This window comes from Phascolarctos cinereus, unplaced genomic scaffold (genome assembly GCF_003287225.1).
Source record: "Phascolarctos cinereus isolate Bilbo 61053 unplaced genomic scaffold, phaCin_HiC Scaffold_4;HRSCAF=312, whole genome shotgun sequence".
Lineage (NCBI taxonomy): Eukaryota > Metazoa > Chordata > Mammalia > Diprotodontia > Phascolarctidae > Phascolarctos > Phascolarctos cinereus.
This window is the reverse complement of record NW_027555847.1, coordinates 489,344,146-489,366,996: the sequence shown is the minus strand read 5'-3', so window position 1 is coordinate 489,366,996 and position 22,851 is coordinate 489,344,146. Positions and strand designations below refer to the sequence as shown.

Below are 22,851 nucleotides of genomic sequence, written 5' to 3'. Positions count from 1 at the left end.
TGCCTCACCATATGTTGTAGTGGAAAACATACTATAAATTTGGAGTCACCAGAACTGGGTTTGAATTCTGGTTCTTGCACTTAATACCTCTATGAACTTGGGCAAGCCATTTTATCCTTCATTTCTTCATCTGTAAAATTAAATTCCTTTCCAACTCCAAATTTTATTACTCATCAAGTATTTATTAAGCACCTACTATGTTGCAGGCACTGTGCTAAGCTCTGGAGATACAAAGAAAGGAAGGGAAAAAATTCCTACTCTGAATGAGTAGAATTAAGATCACTTACCCAAATAAAAACTTAGAGGTATCTCCAGGTAGAAAACAGAAGGTTTTATTCTAGCAAGTCTCATGCGAAAGTTGGGTGTCTCCTACCCAGGGCAGACTGGAGTAGTGAGGCCCAACACAAACAACAGCAAACAGTATATATAGTCTTAGACAAACCACTCCAAAAAGCCCCCTTCCCCACCTGTTTGTCTTAATCTCTTTATCCTCATTGGCTGAGGCAAGAGACCTCACAGTCTATGTTTAGAACCCAAGAGATACATTTTTCTCAAAACTTGCTTGAGAGCTAGAAGATTACCTTATTTGGTAAAGTTAAGGCACAGAACAAAAGGGGGGGGTTACAAAACAAGGGAGGGGGTGGGCAGCTGGTACACAGTCCCCATTCCCCAATAACAAAAGTGAAACTTAGGCTCAGCTCATGCTGAAGCCTTACTACATTTTTGGAGCATAGCTTACTTCTCACATGAGAAACTTTCATTTGTCCCACACAATTCCCCCCTTTCTTATTTCATAGTTGAAAGTTTCTCACACCAAAACTGGTAAGTTTCTTCAGTTTCCCTATTTGCTATTTCATCAAAATCAGGCTCTCCTTCCTCCTGATTGGCTGTCATCCACCCTTGATTCTTTAATATCATTAGTCTAATAGACTCACTGACAGGTTCTTTTGATGTAATCATTCTAGAGAGGGTCTTTTGTACAGTAGTAGTAATTAATTGCACCATGCAAGGGACACACAGTGGGAGTGGTATGACACCACTTATTGCTGTTAACACAAACCATAATACCTGCTTCCACCAAGATCCCCCAAACCAGGACCCCCTGGGAGTATTAAATGGAGAGGACCAGGTCTGCACTGGAACATGCGCAGTCTTCCTAATTTCTTTAGTAATATCCCTAATGGTTTGTCCCACATCATCTATTTTCATGCAGCGGGTGGACAGGTTTAATTTTCCACAGATACCCCTTTCCTCAGCTAAAAGGTAGTCCAAGACTAACCTGTGCTGCAGGATAGGTTCTCAGCTTTGGTCCACGAAGGTGGATAGGATGTCAATAGCTTCAGTAGTTTGATTGGTAATGATTTCTACCACCGCTTGGAGACTAATTATCCTATTAAGCATGTATATCGGGGTTCTATATCCCCAGCTCCCATCTTGTGCCTAGGTAGCAGATCCCTATTCCTCTATAATTCTTTTAGGAGGCCAAGTATCACCCCACCCATTTGCTTCTCCTGTGCTGGCAATGGAGGCATCAATGGCCCGCTTTTCTCTCTCTAAATCATCATGAACTGGTACACCCAAATGCTTGCCTTCCTGTCCTGAGAGGAAGAAGAACTTTGGTCTCATTAATCCTATATAACATATTCCTGTCCAACCCGCTGGAAGGTGGGTGTATGTGAGTAAGCCACAAATCCAGTAATGTCCTCTCAATGCTGGGTTAGAAAAGTTGAAGAAAATCTGGGTGTTATTATTAGCTATAGGGTAATACCACTGATTTTCAGATCCCAGTGGGCCTCCCCATACATCTGGCAAGCAGTTCTCATGTCCTACATAATTGGAAGTAGTGATATTGCCACTGTCAAACATGAGCTCTTCCTTGTATTGACATTTCCATAGCTGGGTCTCTTTCTTCCATTTATAGTCCTTTATTCAACTGTCACCCGTTTCATTAATTTTACTCCAGAACCTATTGAAGTACCCAAAATGAGTACCATTGTCCCATTCCCACAAGTTATAGGAGGCTGAAATGATCCCATCAGTCAGATTTTACTCTACATTCAGATAAAGCCATCAGATCCCAGTGACTGCTATCTTCCTTTGAAAGGACCAGAGAGCAGGAATCAGTTGTGGGGGGGGGGGACTCTGGGTGCAGGGGATCCAAGTTCCATTACTGAACTGAACATGTGTCTCATTCCATCTTTTCTTACAGAGAGTGCAGTTATAATTGACCTTCCCCCTTTTTACCCAGAAGGTCCAGGGACAGCTGCTATCTCCAAGATGCCTTCCCCTCCTTCTGTCTGATTCAAGCAATATTTCCCTTTCCTTTTCTCAGTGAGGAGCCAGGAATGCTCTTCCCATTTTTCCCAGTACCCAGTACCATTCCAAATCTCTGACCAATTGCTCGAGAACCAAGCTGGGCAGAGGGGAACAGGGACCCACAGCCACCTCTCAAATTGTTGTGGCCTCGCGCAAATCCAACAATTGGTCAGGTTAAAGGTGTGGGCAACAGTCTGAATTAAGTTGTGAAAGCTATTACCTTGAGGGCGCCAAGGGATCGGGACTGGATAGGAAGGGGGGAGCCAAGCTTAATAAAAACACAATCAAGGGTAAACCCCATGGTGTTACACTCTGATTACACCACCGGAGGGAAGAGGGGAAATATTCTTTGGCAAAAAGGGTGGTCCCCAAACAGATAAAAATGCCTAATATAAAAAGGAGCAACAGAACGAAGGCTCTGATGATCACACCACCCAAGCACTTCCAACCCTTATTGTTCATGTGTCCAGCCCTCTAGGAGGCCTTCGCTGGAGATGCATCTCAGCTCCACACCGAAGGGGCATCCACCGGTCCTTTTGCCCTCGTGTAATGAGTCCAACCTTTTTCCTTAGTCCGAATGGCCATATCTGAGGTCAGCAAGACTTCAAAGGGACCTTCCCAGGTGGGAGTAAGCTTCTCCTCCTTCAGACTCTGATCAGGACCCAATCTCCGGGCTGGTACCTGTGGACTGTGAATCCCAATGGTGGGGTTGGAGCAATTAGTCCTCTAATCTTAAGAGTATTCAAATGTTTTGCCAGGGAAGATACATATTTTATTAAGAATTTATCCCTCTGTTCAAACAGAGGGTCCAAATTCCCTTTCTCTCCCCCAGGGTAAGGGTGTCCATACAGAAGTTCATAAGGGGGAGAGCTCTATATCCCTGCAGGGTTTGGTTCTGATTGTAAGGGGGGGCCAGAGGCAGGCATCTAATCCAGGGTAATTGAGTTTCTAAGGCCCATCTAGTAAATTGCTTCTTAATCTCTTGATTCATCCTTTCAACCTTACCAGAAGAGGGAGGATGCCAGGGGGTGTGAAACTCCCAGGTAATATCCAAGACTTGGGTTAGAGCCTACAGAACCTTAGCTGTGAAATGGGTCCCCTGGTCCGAATCAATCCATTCTACCACTCTATACCTTGGAATTATTTGTTCTAATAAAATTTTCCAACCACAGGGGTGGTGGCTTGGGGCAAAGGAAAAGCTTCAACCCAGGAGGTGAAGTGGTCCGCTATGACCAGTAGGTATTTGAGGAGTCCTACAGGGGATAGTTCGGTGAAATCTACCTGAATGTTCTGAAAAGGTCTCAGACCTGGAGGTCTTCCTCCTACCAGCGTCTGCCACAATGCAGACTTGTTTGTCCTTTGACATACAAGGCACCCATTTACTAACTGCCAAGCCAAGGTATAAAGACCAGGAGAGCTCTCCGAGCCCTGGCCCCGCAACTGGCAACATGGCTAAACGTACCAAGAAGGTCGGAATTATTGGTAAATATGGAACACATTATGGTGCATCCCTCAGAAAAATGGTGAAGAAAATTGAAATTAGCCAGCATGCCAAGTATACCTGCTCCTTCTGTGGCAAGACCAAAATGAAGAGACGGGCTGTGGGTATCTGGCATTGTGGATCCTGTGTGAAGACAGTAGCTGGTGGTGCATGGACCTACCATACTACCTCTGCAGTCACAGTGAAATCTGCCATCAGAAGACTGAAGGAATTGAAAGACCAGTAAAATCTTCTTATCAAATATCTGTAGCCCATAGTCCAACAATAAATGGGTTAATTTATGAAATTTTAAAAAAAAAGACCAGGAGACACATATAGTGTCAGGATGGCATCACATAGGTTCTGAACATCCCAATGACTACCCTCGTGTAAATGTTGAAGGACTCGCCTCATACCTGCTCTGGTCAGTACCTCTCTTCCATCTGGGAGGAGCCATCACCCATCTTTTTCCTGTGCCTCCAATGCCAGCGCCTTCTGTTTTTCTTCCTCAGTATAGGAGGGAGAAGGGAGACTCAGAGGAAAAGAGGGGATTAGAACTAACATGGGACTAAGCAGCTCAGGTTCTGCCATACCCGCCCTTTTTGCTTCCTCATCTGCAAGGCCATTGCCCCTGGCGTCAAAGGACTGCCCAGATTGATGACCATCCACATGTATTACCGCTGTGGCCTCAGGCAACATTAGATTCTCTAAGATTTGACTAATTAATGTAGTATGTGCCCATTCCTTCCCTTTGCTGTTAACCATTCCCCTTTCCTCCCAGATTTTCCCAAAAATATGTACTACTCCCCAGGCATACTTTGAATCAGTGTAAACGTTGCCCTCTTTCCTTTTTAAAAGTTTTAATGCCTGATTTAAGGCATATAGTTCACATATTTGGGCAGACCAATTTTTCGGTAAACTTCCCCCCTCAACCAGGAATCCTTGATCCCCATTAATGACAGCATAACCGTTCCTTCTTTTCTCTTCCACCACCTTAGGGGAACCATCAATAAACAAATTGATTCCTCCAGGAATCAGGGATTCTTGCAAATCTTCCGGAACCTGAGTTTGAAGGTCAATAAAGTCAATACAATAATGCTCTAATTCAGATGCATCTCTGCCCCCTGAGATCAGAAAAGAGGCAGGACTTAAGTTGTTATCTTGTGATAGTATTAAATCATCTTTTTCCAATAATATGGCTTCATATTTGAGAATTCTGGAATCTGTAATCCATCTCCCTGCCCTTTAATTCAGGATGGCTCGTACCTGATGAGGAATACTTACTATCAAGCTTCCCCCAAAGGTCAGCTTTCTACTCTCTTCTACTAGTATAGCAGTAGCCACCATTGCTTGAATACAGGTGGGCCACCCTCTAGCCACAGAATCCAGGATTTTTGATAAGAAAGTCACAGGTCCCTCCGGCCCCCCCCCTTATTTGGGTCAAGACCCCCAGTGCTACCCTTTTGTCCACATTCACAAATAAGTGAAAGGGTTTCTCCAGTGAGGGGAGTGTCAAAACAGGAGGGGAAGTGAGGACCTCTTTTAACTTCTTAAATCTCCCCTCCCCTTCAGGGCCCCATCTAATTTGTTCTGGTTCTTCTTCCAATAATTATTGGTACAAGGGCTTCGTGAGGGACACATATGAATAAATCCAATTTCTACAGTATCCTACTAGTCCCAGGAACTTTCTGAGTTCCCTCTTTGTTTTTGGGAGGGGAGTTTGAAGGATTCCTGCCACCACTGGGTCCGCTTCTTCTGCCCTCACTTATTAAATGCCCCAGATATTTCATCTCTCGTTCCACGAATTGTAATTTATGTTTGGAAATCCTCAAACTTTCTGATCCCAAATAGTTTATCAATTTGATCGAAGCCTCACTGGTTTCTATTCTCTTTTTACCTGTCACCAGCAAATCATCTACATATTGTAATACCTGTGTCCCAAGGGGAGTTCTAAACCCTTCCAGGATTCTCTTAAGAACTTGTCCAAACAAATTTGGTGATTCAGTATACTTCTGAGGCAGGACGCACCACCTATACTGCTGCTTCCTCCCAGTCTCAGGATCCTCCCACTCAAAGGAAAGGATATGCCCACTACTAGGGTCTAAGGGACAGCCCCAGAAGGCATCTTTTAAATCAATTTCACTGAACCATCTACTGTCTTCATTTATTCTTCCCAAAATCGTGTAGGGGTTAGGGACCACTGGGTGGAATGGTAATATAACCTTGTTAACTTCCCTTAAATCTTGAACTAGTCTATATGTTCCATACCCTTTCCGGACCGCAAGATGGGGGTGTTGAAGAGGGAAATACAGGGTTTGAGAAGTCCCCCTTCCGATAGCCCCTGAATCACCGGTCTGAGTCCTTGCCTTCCCTCTAGAGATATAGGATATTGTTTTACTCTCACCACTGTAGTGGGTTCCCTCAATTTGATTTTAAGAGGGGTTATGTTAACCCTCCCCCTGTTGGTTGGTCCAGCCCACACACTGGGATGAATTTGTTGTTCTTCCTCCTCTCTTAAGACTAATACATTCACCGGGACTATCCGAGTTCCTCTAGTTTCCAACTGAATAGCTAATTTCGTGATCAAGTCCCTTCCCAATAAATTTATTCCTGACTTTGGCACCAGAAGCAACCGACTGGAGACAGTTGTTTGGTATTTAATCTCCAGAACCTCAGAGAGGGAGACAGCAAAATTTTCACCTTTTACTCCAGAAATAGTGAGGGTTTCTTTTGATAATTTAGCTCCCCGGGGCAGTTGAGTCTCGGACAACCAGGTCGCCCCAGTGTCCACTAAAAACACCATCTCTTCCCCTTCTGGTCCCACCCTTAAATGTATCAAGGGCTCTGGGTGGGCTTCTATGAACCCCTGACACCCCTAATCCTCTAACTCCATCAGAGAGCAGACTTTTTGTTCAGTCTGCTGTCGTGGGCAGTCCCTCATCATGTGTCCCTCCTTCTTACACATCCAGCAAGTAAGGGGGTCTCTCCTTTTCTTCTCCCGTTGCCTTTGTGCTCTCCCTCCCTTTCCTCCACTCTCTTTCTGGTTTTGGGGGGTTTTCCACTGTTCTACTGACTGAGTAACATTGCGGACTGTCTGGACCATGAGCTTGGTCTTTTGTTTCTGTTTCTCCCCATCCCTCCTCACATAAACCTTAAGCCTCCTCAAGTATACTGTCTAAGGTTCGATGATTCCACCTATCTATCTTTTGAATTTTTTTACTGTTATCAGGCCAGGCATTAGTTACAAAATGTAACTTCAACATTGCTTCTGTGAAGGGATCATCCATGTCTAAGCCTGAATATTTTCCCATGCTCTCTTTCAATCTTTCCAAAAACTCTATTGGTGACTCATCCTTTTTCTGAAGCACTTCAAAAGCCTTCTTTGTATTTTGGTGTTTTGGGATGGCATTCTTGATTCCAATAATAATTAATTCCCTCAAATCCTGCAAATGTGTTCTGTGAGCCGCATTATTATGATCCCACCTAGGGTCATTTTGGATATTTTTGTTCTGCCGGTATCACCCGGCCGCAGGCAGGTACCTCCGTTCCCATTCTACCATAGCGGCCCTTCTAATCATCCCTCTCTCCTCCTGAGAATAGGACATTCACAATGGACATTAGTTCACTCCAGGTATACATATTTGGGCCCAGAAACTGATCTAATTGTTCTGAAAGGCCACTTGGGTCTTCCATCAGGATTTTCATTTCTCTCTTAAAGCTCCTGACCTCAGTGGTACTCAAAGGAGCATTCACAAACACGAAACCCCCTTAGGCCAGAGGAACTTCCCTTAAAGGGAACAGGCTTAATTTCTTTGGCTCAAGGGCTAGGTTCTCCTGGTCCTTCAGGAGCTGCTTCAACTCCCTTTTTAAGGGCCCTCAGGGATACTCCTGCAAATCGATAAGATCGCCCTTTGGTTCCTCCTCAGGGGGAGTGAGGTTTGGTATAGGATCAGGGGGAGCAGCCCCAGCAGCAGCCTTCAGAGGAGGAGTAACATAGGGAGGGGGAAGGGAAAGGAGAGGGTCCCAAGGGTGGGGCCGAATCTCTTCCCTCTTTCCCTCCCTGTCCTTCACCAACATCTGCTGCTCCTCAGGCATCCAAAGTGCCCCATAGGAACTCTGGGAATTGAAAGGTTCCTTAGCATTCACATACAAATTTAGCTTTTGCATATCCAGTCTTTGGAGGATCCAAATTTAGTGCTGCCCCCAATATCCATTCTGCCCCAGATAAAACAACAATATTTAATCATTTCCTTCCTATCCTTTCCTCTGTATTTTGGTAGTCCGTTCCAATTCTGCAATCAATTGCCTAAAGGACTGTCTATAGGTACATCACATTTGCGCTCCAACTGAGCAGATTTAGATTGTCCCTTTCCCATTCTTAGGGAACCCCTAGGCCCTCACCTAGGGAATTACGGGAGCCACCGAACTCCTCGAGTCTAAAGACAGAGTCAGCCAAATTACCGAGGAGGGTTGCCCACTTCTCACCATTCACCCATGAGGCTTTCTCAGCGGCATCCTTCCAATGAGGTATCTATTCCACAATTTGACCAGGCCCAGACTCCGCCCAAAGTAGAGTCTATCCTAAAGGGCCCTCACCCTGTGCCAATTACCTCCAGACCCTGAGTGCTTACCTCTGGGTTGCGCATGTACAACTTAAATGACTGCTCTCAGCCACTAGCCGGCCAGAATTTCTCAGTTTTGTCCGTAATCATCGGAGCCCTGAGAAACCTTCTGTTTCTCCAAGTCCCTCTCTTCGGGTATATTTCAGTGACTAGGTGGTAACTTCCCTCCAGGGTTCAAGACCTCCGAGAAATCTCAGATGCGCACTTGGTCTTGACCTCGGCAAGGGAAGCCCCCCCCCAATCAAAGAAAATACCAGATGATCACCCAGTTGAGTGGAATTAAGATCACTTACCCAAATAAAAACTCAGAGGTATCTCCAGGTAGAAAATAGAAGGTTTTATTCTAGCAAGTCTCATGCGAAAGAAAGTTGGGCATCTCCTACCCAGGGCAGACTGGAGTAGTGAGGCCCAACACAAACAACAGCAAGCATTATATATAGTCTCAGACAAAGCACTCCAAAAAGCTCCCCCTACCTGTGTGTCTTAATCTCTTTATCCTCATTGGCTGAGGCAAGAGACATCACAGTCTATATTTAGAACCCAAGAGATACATTTTACTCAAAACTTGCTTGAGAGCTAGAAGATTACCTTATTTGGTAAAATTAAGGCACAGAACAAAGGGGGGGGTGTTACAAAAAAAGGGAGGGGGTGGACAGCTGGTGCACAGTCCCCATTCCCCAATAACAAAAGTGAAACATAGGCCCAGCTCATGCTGAAGCCTTACTACATTTTTGGAGCATAGCTTACATCTCACATGGAAACTTTCATTTGTCCTGCACATGAAGGAGCTTACTAATGGAGGAGACAAAATATATGCAGGATAAATTTGGAGTTTTCTTAGAGGGAAGTCACTGAGATTAAAGAGAAAATGAAAGGGCTTCTTGCACACTTTAGGTGAGACTTGAAGGGAGCCACCAGGAGGTGGAGATAAGTAGAGAAAGAATAATAGGTGTGGGGGACAGCCAGTGAAAACACTCACAGATGGGCTATGGAGTGTCCTATCTGAGGAACAGAAAGGAGGCCAATGTCATTGGGCTGCGGAATATGTGGGGGTGAGTAAGGTATAAAAAAACCAGAAAGGTAGAAGGGTAGGGCCATGTTATAAAGGGCTTCAAAAGCCAAGCGGGGTTTTATATTTGATCCCAGAGGTATGAATGTGGGTGGGGTGTTGATTCACTCAAGTCTGTGCTTTAGAAAGATCAGTTTGATATTTGAGTGAAAACCTGAGGCAGAGTGACCAACCAGTAGGCTATTGTAATAGGCCGAAGTGTGAGATGTTGAGGGCTTGCACCAGGATGGTAGCAATGATGGAGGACAGATGGGGGCATATATAAGGAAATTACAAGACTTGGCAACTGATTGAATATGAGGATGAGAGAGAGTGGGGAGTCAAGGATGATGCCTAGTTTGTGAGCCCTGGTGAATAGGAAGATGTTGATAACCTTCACATAATAAAGAAGGTAGGAAAAGGGGAGAGTTTGTGGGAAAATGAGTTCATTTTTCAGCCTCTTGAGTTTAAGATGTCAATGAAATATATAGTTTGAAATGCCTTATAGATAGTTGGAGATAAGAGACTGGAGGAGAGAAAGAAAGGATAGAAGTGGACAAATAATCTAAAATCACCTGCATAGAGATGATAGTTGAATCCACTAGAGCTGATGAGAACACTAATATAATAGTATAAATGGAAAAGAGAAGAGAATCTTCGTAGGTATGACGTGGATGAAGAAGGAAAATGAGAAAGAATAGTCAGAAACATAATTGGAGAATCAGGGTAGACTATCACTAAAACCAGAGAAGAGAGGGATTGACAGTATTAAAGACCTCAGAGAGATCAAAAAGCGTAAGAATTTAGAAAAGGTCATTAGATTTTGCAATTAAGAGATCATTGGTAACTTTGGAGAGAATGGTTTCAGTTGAATTATGAGGTCTGCAGAGATATGAAAAAGGAAGTGAGAGGAAAGGAAATGGAAGTAACAATTTTAAATCACTTTTTCCGGAGTTTAGCCACAAAAGTGAGGAAAGATATGGGACAACAGCTAATGGAGATGAATTGATCAAATGAGGATTATTTGAAGATGGGGGACTCATGGACATGTTTGTAGGCAGTAGGCAAGCAGTTGAGCAGCTAGGTGGCACAGTGAATAGAATGTCAGGCATGGAGTCAAGAAGAGTCATCTTCCTTTCAAAGCTGACCTGAGAAACTAGTTGTGTGATGCTAGACAAGTCACTTCACCCTGTTTGCCTCAGTTTCCTCATTTGTAAAATGAGTTGGAGAAGGAAATGGCAAACCACTGTAGTCCAAGTACCTTTGCCAAGAAAACCCCAAATAGGGTCACAGTCGGACATAAAGGAAGAGAGACTGAATGACAGGGAAGCAGTCGAGAGAGAGAGAGACACTGAAGTGAATGAGTGGGGATAATATAGAAGGCGATGTGCTGGAGAAGACAGAATTGAGTTTGTGCACGTAGAGAAAGGTTTGTCTCGGCAAGGAGAAGGATTACCTCTTCACATGAAATAGGAGTGAAGGGGGGTATAGTGGAGGAGGGTATCTCAGTGATAGGAGAAAGGCAGAAGGACCTCTCACTGAATGGGCCCTTTTTTTTCAGTGAAGTAGAGGCAAGGTTTTCAATCAGTGGATCCATTAGAAGTTTGAGGAGAGATGAAAAGATTTTGAAAAACCCATATGGTGAGTAAGATTGTAAGTCAGGGAGAGATATAAAAATATTGCCTTGCTGCATTGAGGGCCCAGATGAGATCATGTAAAACAAATTTGTATTTGTCTTAAATTAGCATGTTTTAGTGATTTCTCTCCAGTCTTGTTCAGTAGTGCCTGTGTAGAAAAGATGGCAGTGGATGGTGAGAATAATGCAGGACCAAAGCTTGGCAAGGCAAGGTCTTCAATAAGATAAGAAGCAAGAGACTGAAGAGCTGAGGAAAGTGTATAGCTGAATTGGTTCACCAGGGGTCAAGATGACAAAAGGAGTCGAATAGCCTGTGCAATAGTGATGGCCTGGGAAAGAACTGAGAAGTGTAAGGATTAGCAATCACAGTGAGGACAAAGAACAAGATTTGGGATTGTGGGGCAGAGGAGGAGATGGAATGACAGCAAATTGTGACTAGAGAAAGGATTTTCACAGTTCATGAACATGGGGATGGCCCTTTCTGGCTGATTGCAAGATCAAAGAAGAAGAATATGATCATCTCTATGTAGGGGAGTAGAGTGGAGGAATAGTTCAAGTGAATTGAGTAAACTGAGAGACTGGGAGATTAAATTTTTTGAGGGAGTCTAGGAAGAGTATCAATACGAGGAAGTCCCCTGGTATGAGACCAGGAATTGGTGAAGAGAAAAAGACTGGAAACTAGGTACCCTTTGAGAAAGAAAAGAGAATGTCCTGCATGTCAGTAAACAATAGCCGCCAGAATCTTAATTGGGTGATAACGATGGTTTGTATGAACCTAAAAGGTTACTGAGTGATGGTGATAAAATGGGAGAATTTAGAAGTGGTAATGGGGAGCAAGGAACAACTCCCCCACATTAACCATTGAGTCAAGGGTTACAAGTGAAAGTGCAGTTAGTGCTGGAAAGTGTAGACAGGGAAGCTGTGTCATTAGGAGAGAGCCAAGTTACAGTGAGTGAAAGAAAGTGGAAGGAGTGGGAAAAGAAAAGGTTTAATAAGATTGTTAATGTGTTGCCTACGGAGAAGCATTTCAGAGAGTAGGGAGACAGACCTAAGGCAGGCAGACCAATGAACAGGCTGGATGGTGGTCTAGATGTTCCCTAGCAGGGTAGTTATAAAGGAGAGTAGGAGATTTTACGTACATACATACATAGATACATACATATGTACATACATGTCTTAAGAAGGTAAAAATGACATGGCTTAATCCTACCATTTTCATACTAGAAATCAACTTATTTTGTTACTTTCCTTTTTTCCTTTATCTTCCTTCTTTTGTACTCTAAGCCTCACATTTTTCTTAATTGGAATTTTCAGTTTATTTCTATGTAATCTTAGTTGAACATCTTTCTGATTATTGCGTCTTATTTTTATTGGGTTATTTTCTAGATGGGAAGTGATGGAGTTTTACGCCTCAGTAGTTCTGCCCTAAATAATGAATTCTTTGCATATGCAGCACAAGGATGGAAACAGCGATTAGCAGAAGGTAAATTTCCATTTTTTCTTATTCTGTGACATATGAAGTCTTAAAGTCCTACTCTACTGACTCATCATGGCAGGAAGATCACTCACTACTTGCCTAGTTTTCTAGAACAACTAGGAAGAGAAGCTTTGGCATGTCTTACTTAAATGGAAAAACAATGATACTGGATTTTGTGCCCATCACTGAAGACCACCAACCTACTTAAATTCTTAATCACTAATTGCCAGGTTGGCCACAAAGTAATTAATTTGGAAGGGAAGAAAAGTTAGGAAGCAGCTCACAAAGGTGGTCTGCTAAGAGTTCACAAAGACACAAATGCCGTCTCTGTCACTTACTACCTATATGATCTTTGACCAGTCTCATTCTTTGGATCTCTGTTTCTTCATCTGTAAAATGAGGGGTTTGAGCTAGATGATATATAAATTCCCTTCCATCTCTTAATCTGTGATCGTTATCATCCAAAGCCAGTTTTTTAAGGGGTTGCAACCTATTCAGTGAAGAGAGTATCCATACCAACAGTGTTATAGTTCTTCGAAGCATTGAAGTATCTGACACAACAGAATCTCCAAGATGTTCTGGGTTCTCTATTCTTTCTCAGATTTCTCAATTTGTCAAAATTCTTCTGAATAATACTTTAATTTAGTACAAGTCAAATCCTGTTTCAACAAATTCTAAGGGGCTTTCCTAATGCTTTCAGTATAAGGAAGATCATTGGCTCTGAAGTTTTAGAGGACCTAGGTTCGACTCTACCTCAGATTTGTTTACCTTGGGCAAATTGTTTAACCTCCAAGGACCTCATTTTCTCCATTTACAAAATTAAGAAGTTGAACTGCTTGCTTCCAGCTCTAGATCTGTGATCCTGTCAGCCTGTTTTGGGGGGGGGGGGTATTTCTATTGAAGATTGTGTGAAGTGGGCCATAATCTAATCCTCGACCCTTGCCTAGTGCCAAAGACAGAAAGATCTGGGTTGCTGAAGTTTCTGTCTGCCTCCATCCCTTTATCCACTGCCTCAAGGTAGGCATCATAACCTCTGGGGGCCTAGACTGTGGCAGCTTCCTCTTAGTCCTTTGTTGTATTGAAAAGAACAGTGAATTTGAATCTTCGGTCTGCTGCTTACCATGTATATGTCCTGTATGTCCTCTGATAAGGTATAAGAGGTAGGATCACCTTTATTCAAGGTATTAGCATTTGTCTTCTAGGAGAGTTTACCCCAGAAATGCAGTTACGGATAAGACAAGAAATTGAGAAGGAAAAGAAAACAGAACCTTGGAAAGAGAAATTCTTTGAAAGATTTTATGGAGAAAAGTAAGTATTAAAGAATTTTTTTTTCATTTCTTTTAAAGCGAAATATAAATATAATTCTTTGCTTTAAATAGAACACTCATGCTGTAGCACTCAATAAACCTTTGATAAAAGGCAGGCACTCCCTTGTATAAGGAATTGTGGGTAAAATTATAGTGGCATGTCAGCACTCCCATTAAAAAACTCATTTTCAAGAGTGTACAGCTTGTCCATAAAAATTCATTCTGGAATGAAAATGGCACATGGGATTTTACTGTAGAAGTCAAATTTGATTTTTCTTAGTTAATTTTTTAAAGAAATCTATTTCTTCATTTTTGAAGTGTTTCTATTAATAAATATATTAGAAATAGATGGTTGAGGCATGTTTGTATTATCATAAATCAGTTACATTCTTATTTTTTCAGAAGTGCTGAATGTAAACATATGCTTTTAGTGCTTATTTAAGTAAGAACTAAGTTAATGTATGTTTATGGAAATGTGTTGCAAAGGTGATATTACTGTTTTTGACTGTGTTAATTCTTACTTGCTTACATATATTTCTTTTTTTTAAAATATGTTTCTTGTGTTCACCTCTTATAGTTTTAGGTTTTAGAGGTTTTTATTTTAGGGTAGAGGGTGGTTGTGTTTAGACTTAATAAAGCTATTTCCATGCAACACTTATATATGCTGATCATTATGAAATAAATTAAAATGTTGGGTCAAAGTGCTGTAAATCAAACATTTTACAAACTTGCTGCCAACAGAGTCTTGTGAATAGTTCAGTCCATATGAAAGGTGGATTTAGCCACTGAGTTTTGACTGGATTTAGGTTTCCTTCCATGTAAGAGTATGTGCACTGACTTTTAATTACTAGACTTAAACCTGAATTCAGTTGCTTATTTTATGTTTAAAAAAAAATGGCTAAATCCTTTTAAGGTACCAGGCTTGGCTGTTTTCCCTTGTAGCTCATGATTCTCCTGTGAATGGAGGAATCCTGGGCTCAATGAGTTGATTTAGTAAACTGCCTGTTTAAGGAGGGTGGTGGCCATTAGTGACATGCACCAGGTAGCAAGACTGATGAATAGGAAGGCCTACTCTTGAGAGCAACCAAAGGAGGATTGTCAAAGGCATTTGGATGCTAAATCATAACTAATCATAAGTAATTTTAATTTTTTTTTCATTTCCTTTTTTATTTTTTTGGTGGGGGGGATGGTGGGGGAATTGAAAAAATATCAAGTTCAGGGTTATACCAGGTGCCTACTCTAAAACATCGTTGAGGACTATGGTTCAAGCCCTAGGGAAAATGTTGGATACCACAGTAATTCACGCTTAATTTTTGTTTAGTGCATTCTTACTGGTAGTAGCATCTTAATGACTGAGTTAACCATCTAGAGTCTGGCAGTCATGTTGTCCCAAAAGAATTTAAGTCAGCAGGCTTGAGTTCTTCAGTTAGAATTCCTCTCAGTATGTGGCAGTGAACAACAGTTTTTGCTTTGTAACTTTCTACCTTTTTTTTGGTGAAGTGCATAGGGAGAGGATAAATTAGAAGAGGATATTTCTTCTTTAGTGATCTACTTTGTCATTTCCTGGCTATCTTCTAACTTTGCAAATATTTTGTGTCCTTGAGCAATTTTTGACAAATCTCTTGACCAATACACCACTAAGGTTTATTTATCCATATGCTTTAAATTTCTTCCCTCTCTGTATCTTCCCTTACTGGCACATGTGTGCAAGTATGATGCATGCATATGTATCATTTATGTATATATGTGTTTATATTTTGCCATCAAGTTGAAAAGTCTTTATTACCCCTTTGAGTATTTCTTGATTATTTTCGCAGACTGGCATCCATTAAAGGTCTGCCATGTTCAGTTCTCTGCCTTGAGTTTGGCATTTTTGCTGTGGTCCCTCACGGGCTTATTTGACCTATAAGCAGGCCAACTTTTCATTGTCATACTAGTGACCTGAAAGTAAGACACTCAGGTCTTTTATCTTGGAACTGTTGAATGTATTGTTCCTGAGGCAATTAGGTGATGCAGTGAATAGGATGGTAGGCCTGCAGTGAGGAAGCCCTGAGTTCAAACGTGACTTTAGAAGCTACTAGCCATGTGACCCTGGCAAATCTCCTAACCGATTTGTGTCTGAGTTTCCTCATATGTAAGGGATAAGGAGAATAAGTTGGGGATAAATTGTAAGAACTAAATGAGATAATATTTATTAAGTTTTTAACACAGTATCTGGTGCATAGTAGGTGCTTAATAAATCCTTCCTTCTTCCCTCTTACCTGCCTTGTGGCTGCTTGCCTGCCTTCTGTCCATAAAATCTATTTGTATAAGCTGGATTTGATTTCTCTTTCCTTACCATTCTGTCACATTTCTACATGAGAATGTATATTGTAAATCTGTGTGTGACACTGAAGCATTCAGTACAGCCCTCAGCAGGTTAACCATTAATATCATTGACTACCTTAATTGCCGTGAGATGGTTACTACATTCCAGGCCAGCCCAACTAATTTACTAGCTTTAGGTAAAGCTTGGAGTTGGAATGCACCTAGAAGTTACGTAGTTCCGCTTCTTACCTAACATAGGAATTTCCTCTATGACATCCATGATAATTTGAATACTTTCAGTAAGAGAAAACTCACTGCCCCACATGCAAACTTATTACAGTTTTGCAAATGCAGTTAGAAGAAATTCTTTCCTTTCAATTGAAATAAAACTTGCTCCTCTGAAAAATCTACCTTTTGGTTCTAGTTGTGCTTTATGGACCCACAGGAATATTTGACGTTTTTCTGCACATTGTGTCCCCTGATGATTCATTGCTTCTCTAGGCTAGACACCCCCAGAGTTTCCTTTAGACATTCCTTGTGTGAAAAGGAATTACAGAAGTAAAATCACATAATCTCAGAGCAGAAAGAAATCTCAAAGCTCATTTTGTCCAACTCTTACCTAAACAAGAATCCCTTTTACAAACAGACCTGACCAGTGGTCTTCATTTGAAGACTTCAGGTAACAGAGAACCCAACTGTACTACCTTCTCAGTCAACTCATTCCATTTTTGAGGGACTTTGTTAGGAAATCTTTGCTTATAGCAAATCTGAAACTCTGTCTACAACTTCTGCCCCTGGCTCTGAGGTCTGACTTGTAAAGCAAGCAGAACAAGTTTATTCCCTCCTCCACATAAAATCCTTTTGTATACTCTGGGATGTATATCCCCAAAGTCTTCTCTCCTTTAGGTGAAACATCTCTAATTCCTTCAAATGATCGTTCTGTGGCATGATCTTTAAGATCTCTTTCATTTTGACTGACTTCTTCCCATATCGCTTTTGCTTGTCACAGAATCCCAGAATTTCAGTGTTCTTCCAAAAAATTAGAGCCCAGAATTATCTCAGTAATCTGTATGTGGTCTGAAGTGAACTAAAGTATATTGATATTGACACTTTCCTAATAATTCTGGTTCCTACATTTCTCTTAAAATGCTACACCACACTCTTGAAATGTTGTCCTTACAAATCACTAAAACTTCATAATTTTTATCAGATTAACTATAAGTCACCCCCATCTTGTACATGTAAAGTTGATCTTTTGAACATAAGAATAAAACTTGGTTAAGGTAAATCTGTCTCATGTTTAGATGTGGCCCACTATTCTAACCTCTTGCGATCTCTTTGAATCTGAATTCTTTTGTAGAGTATGTCAACATCCTTCCTAGCTTTGTGTCATTTTTTTTTTAAGTTTTGCTAGGAATGCCATCTAAGCCTTTTTTCAGATAATGGATAAAATTGTTAACCAGCACATTATCAGTCATAAGACCTTGAGGCATTCCACTAAAGACCAACTTCCACATTGACAGTGAACTACAGTTAGGGTCTGGCCATCCACTTTACTGTACAGAATCAGAGAATCCCGAAGATGGAAGGGACCTTAGAGGCCATTTAATTCAACACATAACTGAACAAGATTTTTTTCTTCCAAATCTATCCAAAAGGTAATCTAGCTTTACTTGAAGACTTCCCTTGAGTGAAAACCTACTGTCTTCCCATTCCTCTTTTGCCATTTGGAGTACATTTTTTTTTTGGTAGTAATCTTGTCACAGATCATTTTTAGGTCCCTAAGTTAATCCATAAAAGCCCATTATTGATATCATTACTATAATACTATATATTCCTAATGAAAAATGAAAAGAGAATACTGTTGTTATCTAGCAAATTGTTCCCCATCTTACCTGCACATATAGTGTGAAAGTCTTTGTCAAATGCTTAGCTAAAATCTAGATAAAATATTCCTATAGCATTAATCTCTTCTTTTAGTCTAGTAATTAAATCAAAAAATTAGTTTAGTCTAACATGACCTATACTTGATGAAACCAAAATGGTTCTTTGTGATTCCTACTTTATTTTTCAGATGTTTAGTAATCATCTCTTTAAGAACACATTCTCGAATTTTACAGGAATTTACTCAAATTTACAGGAATTAAAAATCAAGTTCACTAGAATGTAGTTTGCAGACTATATTCTCTTCCTTTTTTTTTTAATCAGGACAATTATATTTGCCCACTTCCATTACACCAATATCACTATTACTGTTGAAGGTATCATCATATTACCAATCACACAGGCTGACAATCTAACTCTCTCTCCCCCGTACCCCTATATAAAATCTGTTGCCAAGTCCTGTTTTCTACCTTCATAACATTTCTCTGTCTTCCTATTCAGCATCTTTTTAGCTTCATGTCAGCTGTTTGCCCCCTTCTTTCCTCTGACACTGCCATTACCCTCCTGGTGCAGGTTTTTATCACTTTACTCTTGTACTAACTCAGTAACCTTTCTCTGCCTCAAGTCTCTCCCCACCTGTCTTCCTTAAATGCAAATCTGACCAAATCATCACCTTGTGTAACATAGAATATGGCTCCCTTTAATGTCCAGGATCAAATATAAAGAAAGTCCTTTGGCTTTTAAAGCCCATCATACCCTGGCCCCTTCCTATCTTTCCTTTATCTTATATTTTATCCCTATATTCTCTATGATCCAGTGACGCACTGGTCTCCTTCCTGTTCCTATTGCAATAGCCTGCTGCTTGGTTTCACTGCCTCTAGTCTGTCTCTTCTTACTACAGTCCATCTTCCACTCAGCTATCAAATTGATCTTCCTAAAGCACAGATCTAACCATGTCACACTTCACCCCCCATTCAATAAACTCCAATGGTTCCCTGTCACCTTTAGGATCAAATATAAAATCCTTCATCACTTAGCTGCTTTCTACCTTTCCAATCTTCTTATAGCTTATTTACTGCCATGTACTCTGTGATTCATAAACACTGGCCTTTTTGCTGTTCCTCGAATAAGACACTCCATCATGTTCCTCAAACAAGAAACTTTATCTCCCAATTCCTAGCATTTTCACAGGCTGTCCCCCATTTCCCAAATTCTCTTTCTCCTTATCTCCATGTCCTACCCTACTTGGCTTCCTTCAAGTCTCAGCTGAAATCTCACCTTCTACAAAAAGCTTTTTATGATCCCCCTTAATTCTAGTGCCTTCCCTCTGTTGATTAAATCCAATTTATCCTGTATATGTCTTATTTATACATAGTTGTTTTCTTGTGATATCCCCTATCAAGAGTGGCTTGAAATCAGAGACTGGGTTTTTTGTTTGTTTTGTTGCCTTTCTTTATTATCTCTTTCTTTACTGCCTTTATTGCCTTTTTTAAGTATCTCTAATACTTAGCACACTGCCTGGCATGAAATAGGCACTAATGAATGCTTGTTGACTGACTGCCTTTCCTCCTGATCTTGCAGAGGTCCCTTAGTAGTCATATTCTTTAACCTGGGATGTAAATCATCCTGGCCTGGTTATTTGATTTTTCTTTTTAAAAAATTATTTTCCTTTATTCTGAACTAAAAGCAAACAAAATGGCAGAGGAGAAAAAAGAGAATGCACTTGAAACTCCAAATCTCTACCATGTGCAGCTTGCTCTTCCCTTTAAGTACCTAACAAATCCAACATGGAATTTTCAAAGCTGTCCTGCTTATCTGTGATTCCTTATGGATTTCCTTCTGTTCATTGTTTAAAATGCTTCAATGACTCTCTTTCCTTTTTCGTTTCTTTTTTTTTTTACCACCCTGTTCTTAACCCTATCCCTTTTTGCCTACTCCTCCCCACCAGCTGAAGAAAAGAAAAACAAAACCCTCATAACAAATATTCATAGTCAAGCAAAACAAATTCCCACATTGGCCTTGTCCAGAACTCTATGTGTTATTCTGCATCTTAAGTCCATCACTTCTTGTTTAGGAGGTAGATAGCATAATTCCTTATTGGTCTTCTGAAATTGTGGTTCATCCTGGCATTCTTCAGTTTTCAGAGTTGTGTGTTTTTACAATATTGCTGTTGTTTAAATGGCTCTCCTGGTTCTTCTTACTTGACTATATTAGTTCATACAAGTTTTCCTAGGTTTCTCTGAAATCATTCATTTCTTACAGTACAATAATAGTCTATTTTGTTCAGATACTGTAATTTGTTTAGACATTGCTCACTTCTCAGGCAGTTCCCTTGGTTTCCAGTCCTTTGTCACTACAAAAAAGACCTGCTGCAAATATTTTTGTATATGTGGGTCTTCTTATTCTTTCTTTAGTCTCTTTGGACTATATGACCTATTTAATTTTAATTCATGAAGGTTAAATAGGTGCTTTTACTATCTCCTTATTCATCTTGAGTCTCAGCTCTCTAACAAACATTTTCATTCTATTCTTTACAATCCAAATATTATCCTCTTTGACAAAGAAAAGAGTAGCCAAATAATTAGGCAGTCAGTCAATAAGCTTTTATTAAGAATCTGCTATGTTCCAGGCACTGTGCTAAGTACTGGGAATACAAAGAAAGACCAAAAATTGACCCTGCTCCCAAAGAGCTCAGCAGAAACACCTCTACTTTGTCCATTATCATCGTTTCATCCACCTGTGAGGGTCATCCTATCCTTTATTTTATTGTTCTTTTTTCATCAGTGTAGCCTTTAAAAAAAAATCTGTGTTTTCATTGTCTTAGCATCTTAGCTTATTGACAGAGGGTTGGGGGTGAGGAAGAGGGAGATCATCAGCAAAAGCGTTTCTGATTGAACCCCCCCTCCCCTTTCTACTTCTTGCTTTTGAACTTCTTATCTATGTCCTATTTCTATTTGGGTGATTTGTGGCTCCTCAGTGATACTCTACTTCTTTTTCTGGCACTATTAGTCTTCATACAGCTGTTTCCAACCATGTCCACCTGCTTTGAGCATGTCTTAATATTTAGTGCTGTTGACCTGTCCTATTACTTCTCTTCCCTCCCTTTCAGAGCTATATTCTAGGCATAAGACCCCCTTCCCTACATTATCACTTCCAGTTTCCTTCACTTGTTAGACATAATTGATATGTAGAAATTTGAAGCCTTGGATTTTATTGCTTAATTCCTTCTTTGGGTCTGGTCTCCTGAGACCTTTTGGGCATCTCAAATGCTATTCTTTTTTCCTCTGTGAGCTTAATGGTTTTAAGTCTTCTTACCAGCCTAATCTCCCTCCAGTTTGTCAATATCCCTTTTAAGATGCAGTACCCTGAACTTAACAGACTACTTCAGATGTGCTCTAACTAATGCAGAATATAGTGGGACAATTGCCTCCTTTCGTATACTGTCTTCAATCTGAGATTTCGTTATTATGGCAGTCCTGTCTCACTGTTGACTCAGATTGTGTGTGTGTAGTTCCCTGAATTCTTTTCACCTATCCCTCCTTTCTTAATCCCAAGGAATGGTGATGTTGATAAAGATTGTTCCTGGATTCTCTTCCCATATAATTATTCTGTTCTAAATTTATCCTCTAATTCAGGCCTGCACAACCTGGACCACTTATGGCTCATGCGCATGCCAAAAGATTTCCGGCGGCCATCAAAAAGTATAGAGGATGTTTTCCCTCTACATTTTGTGCAGGCCACCTAGAATCCTTTGGCGGGCCGCCTGAGGGCCACAGGTTGTGCAGGCCTGCTCTAGTCAGTTAAACTGCTAGTAAACGTATAAGCCAATTTATAATATTATTTAAATCCATCTTTAGTAGAAGTGAGGAAGCAAAGACTGATTTTCAAGCTCTTATCTTGGATTTTGCCCTTAATAGCCCCAGCCTTGATAATTTAAGTGGATAGATGAATGATCAGAGGTCTGATCTGTTTGATTTCATGAATACTTTTTAGGTAAAAGATGAAATTGTTTGTTCGTCCAATTTTTTTCATTCCTGGATGTTACTACAGCTAGATTTGCGCCCTCTCTGTGGCCTTTCTTTGGGGTGTCCTCTGCTTGGTTTCTTTGCTTGTTCTTATTTGTTGCACAATAATTTAATTTCAATTAGCAGCAAATATTTTTTCAACATCTAGTACAACTAGAGTTATGCCAATATTCATCTAAAAAGTGTGTTGTATAATTTGCATTCCTCGACAGAAATATTTTCAGTTATGACAGTACTTAAAATAAAGATAGTCCCTATTCTAAGCACAGACTGACTGCTGTTTATTGTACCAGACTTTTGGCATTATAAACATAACAAAGCTAAGTCAGAGCCTAGTAGGTTACCTTAAAAAAAAAAACATAGGGGACTTATTTAGTCAGTTTGCCTTCACACTTTCACAGCTCAATCTCTTTTTCTTCTAAATTATAATACAAGATCAGGTTTTAAATCTTAACATCTACTGGGACATTGTTGAATTTATTGTCAGATTCCCTTTGTATCTTAGAATACAGCCAAAGTAGTAGGTTATGTTTCTGTTGGCTTTTTCTCTTTCTTTTTGGTGGCTTGTGATTTTCTGTTAGTTATGCACCCATTCTCGCATGTATTCACTTTTTCTGGCACATTGAGACATATGCTTATAAAAATATTAGTCCAGTTAGTGTAAAGTACTGATTTTACTCACCTTAATTTTGTCATCCATTGTGAAAAAAATAGAAAACTTCATCTAGTAATGATTACAAAAAAGGACA

At 40.6% G+C, this 22,851-nt stretch overlaps 1 protein-coding gene and 1 pseudogene across 1 annotated transcript in view; both read left to right on the top strand.

The window, feature by feature from the left end:
* The window catches only part of ASXL3 (ASXL transcriptional regulator 3), a 224,618-nt gene that overhangs the window by 185,526 nt on the left and 16,241 nt on the right, over window positions 1-22,851 (top strand). Inside the window, 2 exon segments of the mRNA XM_020992582.2 lie at window positions 12,489-12,585; window positions 13,782-13,887. Coding sequence (XP_020848241.1) covers window positions 12,489-12,585; window positions 13,782-13,887 — 203 coding nt within the window.
* Window positions 3,740-4,104, top strand: LOC110212574 (large ribosomal subunit protein eL43 pseudogene; annotated as a pseudogene).